Source organism: Onthophagus taurus, chromosome 7 (genome assembly GCF_036711975.1).
Source record: "Onthophagus taurus isolate NC chromosome 7, IU_Otau_3.0, whole genome shotgun sequence".
NCBI classification, from domain to species: Eukaryota; Metazoa; Arthropoda; class Insecta; order Coleoptera; family Scarabaeidae; genus Onthophagus; species Onthophagus taurus.
Window position 1 is genome coordinate 39,533,765 of NC_091972.1, and position 14,598 is coordinate 39,548,362.

The window sequence follows — 14,598 nt, forward strand, 5'->3', positions numbered from 1 at the left end:
AACAAAAAAAGGTAGAGAAATTTCTAATAAGATTGGTGCAGCAGCTAAAATTTCTTGGGGGTTAAATGGCAAAGCAGCATCAGTTATTTATAAAGGTGCTGTTGAGCCATGTATGTTTTATGCTGCGTCAATTTGGGAAAATAAAATTAAAGATGTAAAAAGTAGGAACAAATTAATTAGTGTTCAGAGAGTGTTAGGCTTGAAAGCAGCTATGGCCTTTAGCACAGTATCGAACGATGCTTTTGGTGTATTATCAGGGCTTTTACCAGCAGATTTGAGATTCAAAGAAATTGCAATTTGGCAAAATTTATATAATTTAAATGATCAGGATCTACGGTTATTTACTGGAGTAGATATTAACCATGATAAAATAGAGAAGGAAGCTAAATTCTTAACGGATATTCATCCTGCGAAGAGGGATATTATGGATTTTAAGTCAAGGAAAATTGTTTTGAATAAAGGAATCCAATTATTTACGGATGGTGCTAAGTGTAAGGATTGTGTTGGTGCTGCGTTTGTTGTTTTTTGTGATGGTGTTGAAGTTTATTTTGAAAAAATTAAATTAGGTGCGTTATGTGATAATTATCATGCAGAATTATTGGCAGTGAATAGTGCAATTAAATATGTTATTAAAGAAAAGATAGATAAGTGTGAATTGTATAGTGATAGTATGTCAGTTTTGGAAGGCCTTAAGAACATGAGGAAACCATCTATTTTGCAAAAGGATACATGGAATTTAATTAATGATTCAAGTAGTAATATTGATTTCTTTTGGATTAAGGGTCACTCTGGAATCAAGGGTAATGAAAGAGCGGATCAGTTAGCTAAAGAAGCTTCGGTCTGTGAAGATTTACAATTTGATTTTAACGTGATTTCTAAGAGATCAGTAAAAAATAGGATAAGGAAATTTATGTTGAAAAAATGACAAGATAGATGGGATAACTCAGTGACTGGGAGGTTGACTTACCAGTTTATACTTAGAGTTGGTAGGGTAGATAGATTTTTAAAACCCGAAACTGTTGAGTTAATTACTGGTCATGGTAATTTTGAGGAGTATTTAAATAGAATCGGAAAATTAGAATCTCCTCTGTGTCTGTGCGGCGATGAAAGTGGAAGTTCGATGCATGTTTTATTTAGATGCAAGAACAAATTTGAAGAGAGATGTAGATTACAGAATAGAATGCTGATTAAAGGTATGGTTTGGCCGAATTTGGAAGAAGATGTTTAATGAATGTGCCGTGTGTTTTATTGATAAAAAATAAATTGAATTAGTGTAATATTTATTAATAATTAAACAAATAATAAAATAAAAAAAATAAAAAATAAAAAAAAAAATAAAAAAAAAAATAAAAATATAAAATACAAAAATATTATTCTATTAGTTTGCCAATAGATTTTTAGAGTATTTAAAGCGTTGCTTAGTTAAATAATTTATTTTGCGTATTTTAATTGCTTTAAAATCAACGCTTATGGGAGGGAAAGGGGAGGTAGAGAAAGTCGTTGGTAAATTGTATTTATCAATTAATCATTTAGTTTGAATTTTAATTGAAGGAAGTTTATTCTTGGTAAATGTATAGGTGTAGTACCTTTTGGTGGAGCACCTTAAGATTTAAATTTTTATTAATTTATCTTTAAACGATATATATAGTGTATCCTCTCCTGGCCTCCCTATATCTATCCACCCCTATCTTCCCCCGTCTCCACTGCCTCAATCTCCTTCTCGCCTCCCTCTTCGCCTTCTTGCACTCGCCATCATACCAGTCGTTCCTCCCTACTCTGCCGCCCCTACGTACACACTCCCTTTTCAGTGTTGCCTCCCGCACTACCTGGATAAGTTCTTCCCAACCATTGATCTCTTGTATCTTCTGTTGCCAAGTGTCGAGGTTTCCCCTGTAGAATGCTACCCCTTCTTCCGACCAGTCTGTCCTGATGAACTTGCTCCCCAGTTCCGCTCGTCTTCTGCCGTCCACCTCCTTTACCTCCACCTCCAACGGTTGGTGATCCGACTCTACCGCTTCTCTCACTTTAAACCTTTCCACCCTCTCCCACATTTCCTGATCCACCAGTACATAATCAATCACAGATGTCCCCCTCACCCCGATGTACGTATACTCCCCTTCCTCTTTATTTCCATTCAGTATCTCCCATCCGGGATATTTTTCTTCTATTATCCGACACTTAGTATTCTTCCTCTCAGTCAAATTCTTTTTTTGTCTTTACAGTCTTTTTGCAATTTTCTTCTGCTCTGTTTAGTCTCCTTTTTGTCTTTCCATTCAGTTCCTTTTTTTGTTACCAGTTCTTCTCTTTTCTGTCCAATAGTCTTGCCCTTAAGATGAAGTTCAAACATTGATCGGCAGTCATGCACGGCTGTCGCACGGTAATTGGTACATGCTTGCATACATTTTTAATAAATGCGTGGCCTGTCTCACATGTGCCGCGTAGCATTGTCAGGCAAAAAATCTTTCGTATGTCCTTATCCTGCGAACATGTTTGGAAACACCTTTATAGTTTCTTCTCCGTCTCTTCATTCTCAGTTCAGTCTCTTTCTGATCCTTATTCAATCTTTTCTTCTTCTCTTTAAAATACATAGATCAATTACTAAAACTATTTAATACATTTTTTGAAATAATTTCAATTTAAATTTGTTCCATCTTAGTGCTTTGAGTAGCACTGTTAGATTAACTAGTAGAAAAAAATCAACTTACTTTATGAAACACTTTATTAATAAATATTGTATCAACAAGCTTAACATGTAGGCAACATTAAACTAACGATCGAACCAGAATTGAACACGCTCAATATACCCATTAACGTTAAATTTATTTTTTAATTGATAAGATTCGTCCGGTTTTAAAATTTTTTACATTAGGCATGTTCAAAACCAGTTCGAATATCGGATAGATGCTGATAATAATGTCGTAGAAACTGAAGCGTTTACTTTTATATAAATACCCTAAAGTACTCTAAAAATGCGTTCGTAAAGTTATTTCGCAGTCTTCTTATTACTTAGGTACACTATGAGAAATAGAGTATGGATGCATCTATTTTAAGTTGTAAATCAAAAACGATTAGTGATTTGAAAGAGTGAAAATAAGTTGTAAGCACCATCTAAAAACTATCATGATGGTATTTAATTTTAATTATTTTTCTTTAAATTTAGATACTTAATTTGTAGGATCCATTAAATTTTGAATCGAAAAAATGATATGTGAATTTCACAGTGAAGAGAATTCGGTCGGTTTATTATTAATATTAGATACTACAAAATTAAATTTTATTTATTGAATGATATTTTAATTTAAAGAATATTTTTTGGTGTAGACAAAAATTAAAATTTAACGGTTCCAACAAATAAGTTTAACTAGAAGTATATTTTATAAAAAAGCGTCTATTTTTTTTTTGTAAAAAGTATAATTATCATAGTTTACGATAGTTAGTAATAGACATTGACGATTTTATGAAGCGTTTTAGAAATTATAATGAGCGAAAAGAGGGAAGAAACGTGATTGTAAGCTTCATGTAAGATAGTCAAGATTAATTATACAAGTTTAAAAGAAATTTTCGATGTTACAAAATATCAATTTTATCATTATTTTTTTTTATTATTTTATTATTTAATAAGGACGTGCATGCAGGACGAGATTAAAGAACGTGTTAGCAAAAAGAACGTATAACATCCTATCCGGTACAAAAGTTCACATTAAAAAAATAAATTGATACAATTTTAACACTTTTACGAATTTCTATAACAAATTTTTTTTCTTATTTATCTCATCGGTTTTTATTTATTTTTTTTTTAGATTTATATCAGGATTTACTCATTTTTGTCTAAACTATTTATTTTTTCACATGTAGGGCCTGTTATTGCAGTCGGTTTACGAATTATTGCTGGCTAAACAATGACACAACTAAACATTTTTTCTTTTAAACTAAACACTAAACACACATTGTTCTGATTTATTCTTTAATTACTATTTTCTTTTTATTTTCGGCTATTGCAAACTAAACTTTACTTTATTATAATGTACAGGGTGACAATTTTTCGTTTCATAACAATAATTAAAAGCTTTTATGGAGATTTTAACAATTTTTATGTTTACAAATTTTATTATTATTTTTTTTAAATCTATGGGTTGTTGGATGATTTTAGAATTTAATTTATTGCATGTAATGAGTTTATATTTTGGTGATTTGAATCGGGATATAGGAAGACCAATGATTCAATGCAAACATAAAAATTGTTTATTTTAATTACATACTATTTGAATTGACTTTGTCTTTTTTTGATTCTTGTAAAAAAATACTACTTGAAGTGTCAATGTTATTTAGTAATAATGAAAAATTTGATTTTTGTTAAAATATTAAACGTTTTTTTTTAATATTGAGATATTAAAAAATAAGTGCATTTTATAACTCAACTCAATTCAATCCACAGAGATACAATCCACCAATTAGGATGTTCACTAATCATCAAAGAGTTTGAAAGAATTTTTCCAGAAAGATTTTCGATGTTATTACTAATAACTTTTTGGAAAGTTGTTCAAACAATTATGGTTCATAAACCAGGAAGAAAGTCAAATGTAATCACCTCTTATAGACCCATAAGTTGGTTACCAGTGTTCTCCAAGGTGTTCGAATTAATACTCTTTGTGAGTTTACAATTTGGCCTTATGGGACAACATGTTATAACATGTTTTTGTAGAAAGTGGGCAGAATTCTTTTAACGAGGGATACTTGACCCTTCTGAAGGTTATGGGTTATGGAAAGACAGCCATAATCACTGAACAAAGCTTACGTTGTTAGTTTTTAGTACTGAAATTTTCACACATGATTCGGCATTTGAGTAATTAGATTTTTTTGGAGCAATGCCGAAACATAAAGCAAATATAGCAGTCGTACAAAATGCCATGCGGAAAGCTATCACAAAATAGAGTTTGATAAGATAGCATTAATACACATTATTATTACGTATGGAGTTTAGTGGAAGTTAGAACAATATGAACGAACAATAACTCGTTCTTGCAACAGGAATGATGTTTAGAGATATCAATGTTGATAGATCCTGTGGAAAATGTTAAGACCAAGGCAACTTTGAGATATATCAGCAACAATTTTGAAGTCGTAGACGATATTCGAATATACCAGGGGTAATGTTGAGAGATATTAAGGACAATATTTAACGATGTTAAGGAATGCTGAGATGTGATGGAGAAATGTTGAGAGAGACCAAATTTGTATTGTTTTTGATTTTTAAATTTTTCATTGTTGTTCTAGATTGTTCTAGAGTTATTCTACATTGTTCCAAAGCGGCAAATAGAAAAAATAAAAACTCGGCGAGAAAAACCGAAACAACGGGTTTTTTGACTAGCCCATTTTTTGAAATTTTTCTTTTAGAATAAAATGATCATAATATATACAAAGTGATATCTTTTTTATTTTATTTTAAAGTGTTCTTTGATTCTGGTTTTAAGACTTTTTTGTAATTCGCTACGGTAATGGAAGCTATAACAGTACTCAAACGGGTGCTGTAATGAGACTCCTTACAGCATCCGATGCTGTAATGAGATTTTAGTAACATTTTATGGAACCAGTTCAAGTTGGTGACATTGGGTTATTAATTTTTCTAGTTGTCAATGTGACAATTTTTGTCTATGGATGTTCTTAGCATCGAATACAAGGTCCACAATGATGAGGACATTGACTCTGAGCAATTTCTCTTATTTTGAGAGGTGTACATCAAACATTTTCTTCAGGTGAATATATTTTGTGTTTTGACAGATTCTAATTGTCAATTCAAAGTTTCTATTTTCAAGTGTTCCGGTGTTACCAACTGCTACATACCTATTTCCCTACATTGCCAAAATTTACTTTATTTTTGTTAAAAAAAAGTATAAAAACGCGAATTACAAAAAATAGCATAAAAAACACGTTTCATAAGACTTAAAGCACTCATTCATTAAAAAACTCGTGGCTTCGCCAAAATGTTCACATTCATTACATCTTAATTCGTAAACTCCATTAAGTTCTAACTGGTTAAATTTGTGTTTGTTATGTTATTAGTAATTAACTGACCTAGTTTGTTATTGGAGCTAAAAGCTATAGTGTGAGATTGTGTTTGGAAAGGTTTTTCTTAAATTTAAACTGTAATCCAGGATTAAATGGAATTGAAATGTATTTAGGTGGTGGTTTTTGTAATGAGGATATAGTAGTTTATTAATGTGATTGTTGTGAATAGTAAATAAATAAAATCTTCTGTATGCCTTTAACTTTAAATCTGTTATTAATTAAGTCCTATTTTTATGATGGTTTTGAGTTCTGAAATGTAATTTGGTTTGTTTAACGGAGTATTACAGAGTCGATGCAATGCAAATCTAAAACTGGCCATTTTATGTTGTGCACAGTTATATGAATCCATATAACTGTGCAGAAACATATGGTCCTCCAAGATGTTTTCGATGTAATTCAAGGCATTTAGCCTACCAGGAACAACAAGATCAGTTCTGTTGTCTATACTGATTCCAGCCCAAACCATAACAGATCCTCGACCAAATCTATCCACTTCCTGTATAGTAGCGGCTGCGTAGCGTTCACCAGCACGTCTATATACACGTACTCGACCGTCGCAACGAAATCTGGACTCGTCTGTAAACAGTACAAGCGTCCAGTGACGAAGTTGCCAATCTCTGTGATCCAGAGCAAACCTGATCCGCGCTGCTTTGTGATGCTGCGTAAGGCATGGTGCGCGGACAGGTCTTCTAGGTTTCAAATTAGCTTCTTTTAATCTGTCTTAGATCGTTCAGGAGGCCTCGTGCTGTGACAGTACGCATACGTAGACAGGAAAGGACAAGAAATCAGTTTTGATTTTGAGTAGTTTTTCGATTTCAACCTTGTCCAGCTCTTCTAACATGTTGACCAGTCTCCTGAAACCGATTCCATAAATGCTGAATAATAGAAGGGGAAACTCGAAGATCCCTGCTAACATGTCGAACAGAGTAGCCATGCTGAATAAGGGCAAGAGCACGAGCAACTTGCACTTCACTAAGATGCTTCATGACGCTTCTAATCAACGAAAATTGATAACTGAATTCATTTGTCATTCGCGAATTCAAAGCATACTTGACATATTTCCACTTTGTTTTGCGTTCTTAATTTACATTTTTAAGTATAACTTAGAAGTAACTAAGAGTTGTAACATTGTTTTTGTAATTTTCTTTAGTTAAATATATGCCGTTGAAGTAAACCAAATTTGATTTGTCTAGAACTATTACTTAAAAAGTTACAGATTTCGAAAAGTGTTCCCCTAATTTTTTTGAGCAGTGTATATAAATATACAGGGTGTGTCACATTTCTGGAATATAGTCAATAACTTCGCCATTCGTGGTTTTAAAGAAAAATGTTTCAAATACAAATTTCTTTATTAAACATGGCGCTTTTTTTGGTGATATTTGTTTGTTTGTATTGTTTTTTGTATCGTTGCTATGGCAACCAATTTTGCATACTTTGATAGAGGATAAGTCCCTCTATGCGATGAACATATCAAATCATATGGTTGTATAAGAAAAAAACCGAAAAAAATGCTTTTTTTGAAAATCTTAAATCAGCTAATTACAATCAAAGTAGGCACCGAAGACAGCTTTAAATGTAAAAAAAATTACATTTTCGACAATTATGAATAATTAATAATGTATGGTCATTGGTAACTGTCTTCGGCCTTTCTCTTTTTTGAAGGTATTTAACACTTCCGCTATTAAAACTTTTTCTAATATTTTGGATACTGTGGATTGTGTAATTTGTGTATCCGGGTAAATATTATTGAACAGTGTACAAATTTCACTTTGAGTGCGTTTTCTATCACCTGCACAACCCAACCCATACACTATTAATATTTGGATTCTTTGTCGTTCGCTTAATTGCACGATATTTGTTTAAACTATCAATTTGTTGACATTTACAGCTGTCAACGGCGTTATTTCGGCGCCTACTTTGATTGTAATTTGCTGATTTAATATTTTCTTTAATATGATTTGATATGTTCATCGCGTAGAGGGATTTATCCTCTATTACAATGTAAAAAAAAACATATGCATACAATTTAAAATAACAATGTTGGTTACCATTGCAACGAAACAAAGAACAATGTAAACAAGCAAGTATCGCCAAAACATGCGCCACGATTAATAAAGAAACTTGTATTTGAAACATTTTTCTTTAAAACCACAAATGGCGAAGTTATTGGCTATATTCCAGACATTTGACACATATGTATAATAAACATATGTATAGTATATATAAATATATCTCTGTGTGGGTGGGACACAGAGATATTTAGTTATTAATACATAATGTATAATACGAACAATGTATTTTTGTTTGCTGATCGAATAGTTAGATTATTCATTTGTTGATTTATTATTTGTCTTGTTAGGTCTGCATTTTGCTGTATTTTAAAAGAAGATATGATTTTGCAAAATTAATATCCGTGTAGTCAGAAAAACATTTTTTTACCTATTTTAGAAACGTATTTTTAGTTATAACTTCGTAATGCTGTATCCCATAATTTAGATTTTCTAAAACAATAACTAGAACAACCCAGAACAACAAAGAAAATCTGATTTTTCAAAAATGGGGGGCTAATCAAAAAACCCGTTTTTTCGGTTTTTCTCGCCGAGTTTTTATTTTTTCTATTTACCGCTTTGGAACAATGTCGAACAATTCTAGAACAATCTAGAACAACAATGAAAAATTTAAAAATCAAAAATGGGGGGCTCGAGATATTAAGAAATATGTATTAAGGAAAAGAGATATAGGAGAGATGTTATTGGATGATGGGAAGATGACAAGGATTGGGAATGTAATTAGAAATATCATTGACGTCATCAATAAATGATGGAAAAAATATTGATGGTCAGGCAGTGTTGAAAACTGCTATAGATAATATCGAGGAAGACCATATTGTTGATATTAATATAAATATCCTAAGACAGAGATATATCGGGAATAATTTCGATGCCATATATGATGTTATCTAGGACAATATTCGCGAATATCAGCAATGTTAAGATGTTGACAATGTTCTTTGAAAAATTTTCCAAAATCATTTTTAAAAAATTCTTTTCTCTTGTTTAAGTATCCCAGAGATGTTTTTAGTGGATTACAACCATTTTGACATAAACCAATCAATTTTCGCTGTTTTCTACCAATTCTAAATAGCGCATTATTACATAAAATACATTTATTTCGTAATACAGTGATACAACAAAGTCTACATACAGCCCGGAAAATAATAATATCTCAGCTCCCGTAATGTAATACAATGAAATTTTTTAACAAAACATATAAGAAGTGCATATTATTTCTATATTTTACATAAAAACTATATAGGTTATTATTAATCACGGGGAACACAAGACATAACCATATCTTTAATTCTAAAAAGTCTAAATACAGTCCTAAAAAAAAAGTCTATCAGTGTCCGTTATAGATCAATAAAAATATACAACTATCTAGCGCTAAATAATAAATAAAACTAAACTAACACCAGCACTAGACTTAGAATTAAAAACATTCCTAAACTCGTTCTTTTATAATATTACCGGTCGCACGCCGTTTTCATTTACTGTTAATTAGTGTTAAATTACCTACTTTTGTTCAATTACATGTCAATCACTTATTGTTTGTGTTACGATGTTTTAAACCTTTTTATTCTGTTTTAAGAAACCGTTTCTGACGATCTCCTGAGGATGATACTATAAGTATCGAAACCGGTAGAATGAATGAAGTATATCACCGAGAAATACAATTTAATTGATGTTTACCTTATACATTTTTAGGTGATAAAACCGAAAAAATTTCCTTCTATTCCTTCTATTAAAAACATTCTGTTTAACCGTGCGTCTCTTAAAATGGCTAAACCTGAATGTTTCTACTTTTAGGTGTAATATTAGTTCTAAAGACAGTGGTAAGTAGCGTAGTTAGCATAAGATATCATTATGTTGCATATTTTTATTGAACTAAAACTAGAACTAACACTAGACCTAGAATTAGAAAGTATGTAGTTCTAGGGTTAGTTCTAGTTTTACACTAGTACTATCACTAGAACTAACACTAGACCTAGAACTAGAATAATTCGTGTTTAGCAGTCTTGAGAGACGTGCAGCTAAACCCGAATGTTTCTAGTTCTAGGTCTAGTGTTAATTATAGTTTTACACTAGCACTATCACTAGAGCTAACACAAGACCTAGAACTAGAATAATTCGGGTTTAGCCGTCTGGAGAGACGTTCGGCTAAATCTGAATGTTTCTAGTTCTAGATTTAGTGTTAGCTCTAGTTTTACACTATCACTAGAACTAGAATAATTCGGGTTTAGCCGTCTTGAGAGACGTGCGGCTAAATCTGAATGTTTCTAGTTCTAGATTCCAGTGTTAGTTCTAGTTTTGCACTATCACTAGAACTAACACAAGACGTAGAACATAAGATTACCATGTTGTATATTTTTATTGAATTAAAACTAGAACTAACACTGATATTTTCTAGTTCTAGGTCTAATGTTAGTTCTAGTTTTACACTAGCACTATCACTAGAGCTAACACAAGACCTAAAACTAGAATAATTCGAGTTTAACCGTCTTGACAGACGTGCAACTAAATTTACTGCTGTAGCCTTCACTTCGTAGCTCAAGGCGAACTGTTTTGACTTTGTATAAAAATAAAATAGGAATATCCTTCGTTTAAAAAATTAATTGAATTACATTTCAGAAGCTGAGATATTATCATTTTCTGGGGTGTATGTAGAGTTTATTGTATCACTATTATTACAAAAAATAAATTTCCCATTATTATTATTATTCCGATATAAGTACCTCTATATTTGTACCTGATTTTCATTAAAAAAAAATCCAGATTATATTTTTTTCAAATATAAACCAGTTTTTAAAGCTAGCAAAATATTTTTTTCTATTTTTAGCATCTTATAAAATAATATCACCTACAGGCCGGAATAGTTGCGTTAAAGCTAAAGAAATAATAATAAAAAGAAACATATTTGTACGCAAAATTAAATTCTTATCGTTTTGAGCGTAAACCATATATATTATCACTCTGTATATTAAAGACCCTAAATTTACCTTGTTTAATTTGTATGTTTTGTTGTAATTCCTAAGGAGTTTTCGGGAAACCCCCGCCTAAAATGTTACACCTACATGCTTTCCTGTTTTTACCATCTATTTCTCTCTCTTGTTAAGTTCTATTGAATCTAGTCTTTTTTATTATTTAGTACCTTATCATACTCCTTATTATGTTTTTTTTTTTCGATGCTCCTCACTATATGTAAAATGTTTATGGTATATTTTAATATTACTCTTACACTTTTATCCTGTGCCGTTTCTATCGGATTTTTAATCCGATTGTAATTAACGCCAAATAAATTGCTACAATGTACCACTTTGACTGTTTCGTTGAGGTGGATTTTTTCTTAAATCTTCCAACTGAATCAACTAATATAAGGAAAATATTAAAATATTATTATTGGGTGCTAAATAAGTGTTGCTTACTTTTTCGATTGGTATTAAATTTAATTCTCCACCACCACATTGTGGAGGAGGAAGTGGGGCAGTTGGTGTAACCGCCAATTTACTCGCTTTTTCTGCCGCCTCCCGTGCTCTCCGTTCTTTTAATTTCAATGAGAAAATAGCCACCGATCGCGCTCTTTTCATCAGGCTTTGTTTTACGCGTGTTTTCTTTGCTGCTAATTCTTCAGCTAACATTATTTATAATAATTCATTTTAATTTAGTAATTTAGTAATAATTTATTACCTTTTGCTTGTTCATCAGCTTCTTGACTGGAAATACTTTTCGCACTATCACTTAATGAAGCATCGATTGGGGTTGGACTAGTTTTTGGAATAAGCACGTTACTATTACCTGGTGGTGTTCGAGGTCGTGGTGGCCAAATAGGACTATTTTTTAATAAATCAGAATCTGAACTCGATGAATCCTTAAAGAAAAAACATTAATAATTAATTATAATTAATGTTTTTAACTAACTTTGCTCGCTATGCAATCGCTACTTCGATGAATATCTTCTTCTTTTAATCTCCTCGACCATTCGGCTCCACCGGTTGGACCAATCGTAAGATGATATCCACCTTCTTCAGTCCATTCTTTTGATTTTCTCGGTTTAAACGGTGGGATAGCTTGAATGCTGTCTGGGGTGATTGAAACGGGTTTGTGATGCGAATTAAATGAATGAGGAGTAGTTGGTGTTGAAACCGGTGTAACGCTAGTCGATGTTTTTAGAATTTCGTTGCTGCCTTCTTTACTAGATGGTTTCTCTAATTTATCCAATTTGTCTTCTTTCGAATCTTTTTTATTCGCCCCATCGTTATTCGTCACTAAACTATGACTTGGCGAAACGGAAAATCTCCCGATTGTTTTCGATGTCGGTAAGATTTCATCGGGAGACGGAGTTCCGGTAGCTCCAACTCGGCTCGCTTCACGTCGAGCCCATTCAATCTTGGCCATTTCCGTTGCTAACCAACCCGGAATATCAGGAATCGCGCAGGTTATTATAAATCGAATACATAGCATTATGTGTTCTAGAGCTACGATTAAAAGGATTGTTTGTGTTGCTGTCATATCGGGGAACATTCGATGTACTTGGCCTGAGAGGCCTATTAAAGCACAATTTACTAAAACTGCCATTATACTCATGTATTCCATACAATGCTGAAATAAAATAACAACATATAATTAGATTTGAATCTACATATTATAAACAGAAAGCGTCATAAGTATAGGCAGAAGATCGGGAGTATCCAGCATGGCATTAACAAGCTTGAAAAGGAAGATCAAGTCAGAAATAGCTCGACGTTGCTGCAGAGACAATAAGTTGAAGACTATGAAAACGCATACCGTAATCGCAGTAAGTAAGATGAAGTTTCTGTGACAAATAACGTACAAAGCGTCGCTGAATAGCTTCAATACTATCACGATACACCGTATACATGGGGTTCTATATTAGGGAACCATATATATACATTTTTAAAATTTAATCGGCGAAAATTGCAAAATTCCAAAAAATTGTTGATCACTTCTAAAATTTATTTCTCAAAAACTAAAAGCGTTTTGTGAAAACGGCTTGTTGCATTAAAAAGGGGATACTTGAATTAATAATTGGTGATATTACCACAAGGATCCTCCAAGAAATTAATTTTATAGCGAATTTTGCAAGTTATCGATGAAAATTGCAAAATCGAAAATTTTACCAAAACTTCAAATATTGTTTTTTCAAAACCTAAACGTTATTTTTCAAAACGTGTTGGTTCGTTGGAAAGAGGACACTTTTATTAACACTTTGAGTAATTTTCATACTCATATTCCAAGAACTGGATTTTATACGAATTTTTAAAACTTAATCGGCGAAAATTCCAAAATTCAAAAAAATTGTTGATCATTTCAAAAATTTATTTCTCAAGAACTAAAAGCGATTTTTCAAAACTGCTTGATGTATTAAAAAGAGGATACTTTAATTAATAATTGGTGATATTTCCACAAAGATCCTTCAAAAAATGAAGTTTATAGCGAATTTTGCAAGTTATCGATGAAAATTGCAACATCGAAAATTTTATCAAAACTTGAAATATTGTTTTCTTAAAAACTAAAAGCTATTTTTCAAAATGGGTTGGTTCATTGGAAAGAAGACACTTTTATTACCACTTTGAGTAATTTTCATACTCATATTCCAAGAACTGGATTTTATACGAATTTTTAAAACTTAATCGGCGAAAATTCCAAAATTCGAAAAAATTGTCGATCATTTCAAAAATTTATTTCTCAAAAACTAAAAGCGATTTTTCAAAACTGCTTGTTGTATTAAAAAGAGGATACTTTAATTAATAATTGGTGATATTTCCACAAGGATCCTTCAAAAAATGAATTTTATAGTGAATTTTGCAAATCATCGATGAAAATTGCAACTTCGAAAATTTTATCAAAACTTCCAATATTGTTTTCTCAAAAACTACAACAAATTTTTCAAAACGGGTTGGTTCATTGGAAAGAAGATACTTTTATTAACACTTTGAGTAATTTTCATACTCATATTCCAAGAACTGGATTTTATTCGAATTTTTAAAACTTAATCGGCGAAAATTGCAAAATTCGAAAAAAATTGTCGATCACTTGAAAAATTTATTTCTCAAGAACTGAAAGTGATTTTTCAAAACTGCTTTTTGTATGAAAAAGAGAATACTTTAATTAATAATTGTTGATATTTCCACAAGGATCCTTCAAAAAATGAAGTTTATAGCGAATTTTGCAAGTTATCGATGAAAATTGCAACATCGAAAATTTTATCAAAACTTGAAATATTGTTTTCTTAAAAACTAAAAGCTATTTTTCAAAATGGGTTGGTTCATTGGAAAGAAGACACTTTTATTAACACTTTGAGTAATTTTCATACTCATATTCCAAGAACTGGATTTTATACGAATTTTTAAAACTTAATTGGCGAAATTTCCAAAATTGGAAAGAATTTTCGATCATTTCAAAAATTTATTTCTCAAAAACTAAAAGCGATTTTTCAAAACTGCTTGTTGCATTA

The 14,598-nt window shown here is 31.5% G+C and overlaps 1 protein-coding gene across 2 annotated transcripts in view; it reads right to left on the minus strand.

The window, feature by feature from the left end:
- Window positions 1-2,701: 2,701 nt before the first annotated feature.
- LOC111423440 (white walker) overlaps window positions 2,702-14,598 on the minus strand; it is a 32,015-nt gene continuing 20,118 nt past the window's right edge. For both annotated transcript variants that reach the window (XM_071197446.1, XM_023056667.2), the window contains exons 13-16: window positions 12,042-12,722; window positions 11,811-11,991; window positions 11,549-11,754; window positions 2,702-11,491 (exon numbers count right to left, since the gene is read on the minus strand). In XM_071197446.1, coding sequence (XP_071053547.1) covers window positions 11,426-11,491; window positions 11,549-11,754; window positions 11,811-11,991; window positions 12,042-12,722 — 1,134 coding nt within the window. In that variant the 3' untranslated portion in view covers window positions 2,702-11,425. The remainder of the gene's footprint in view (window positions 11,492-11,548; window positions 11,755-11,810; window positions 11,992-12,041; window positions 12,723-14,598) is intronic.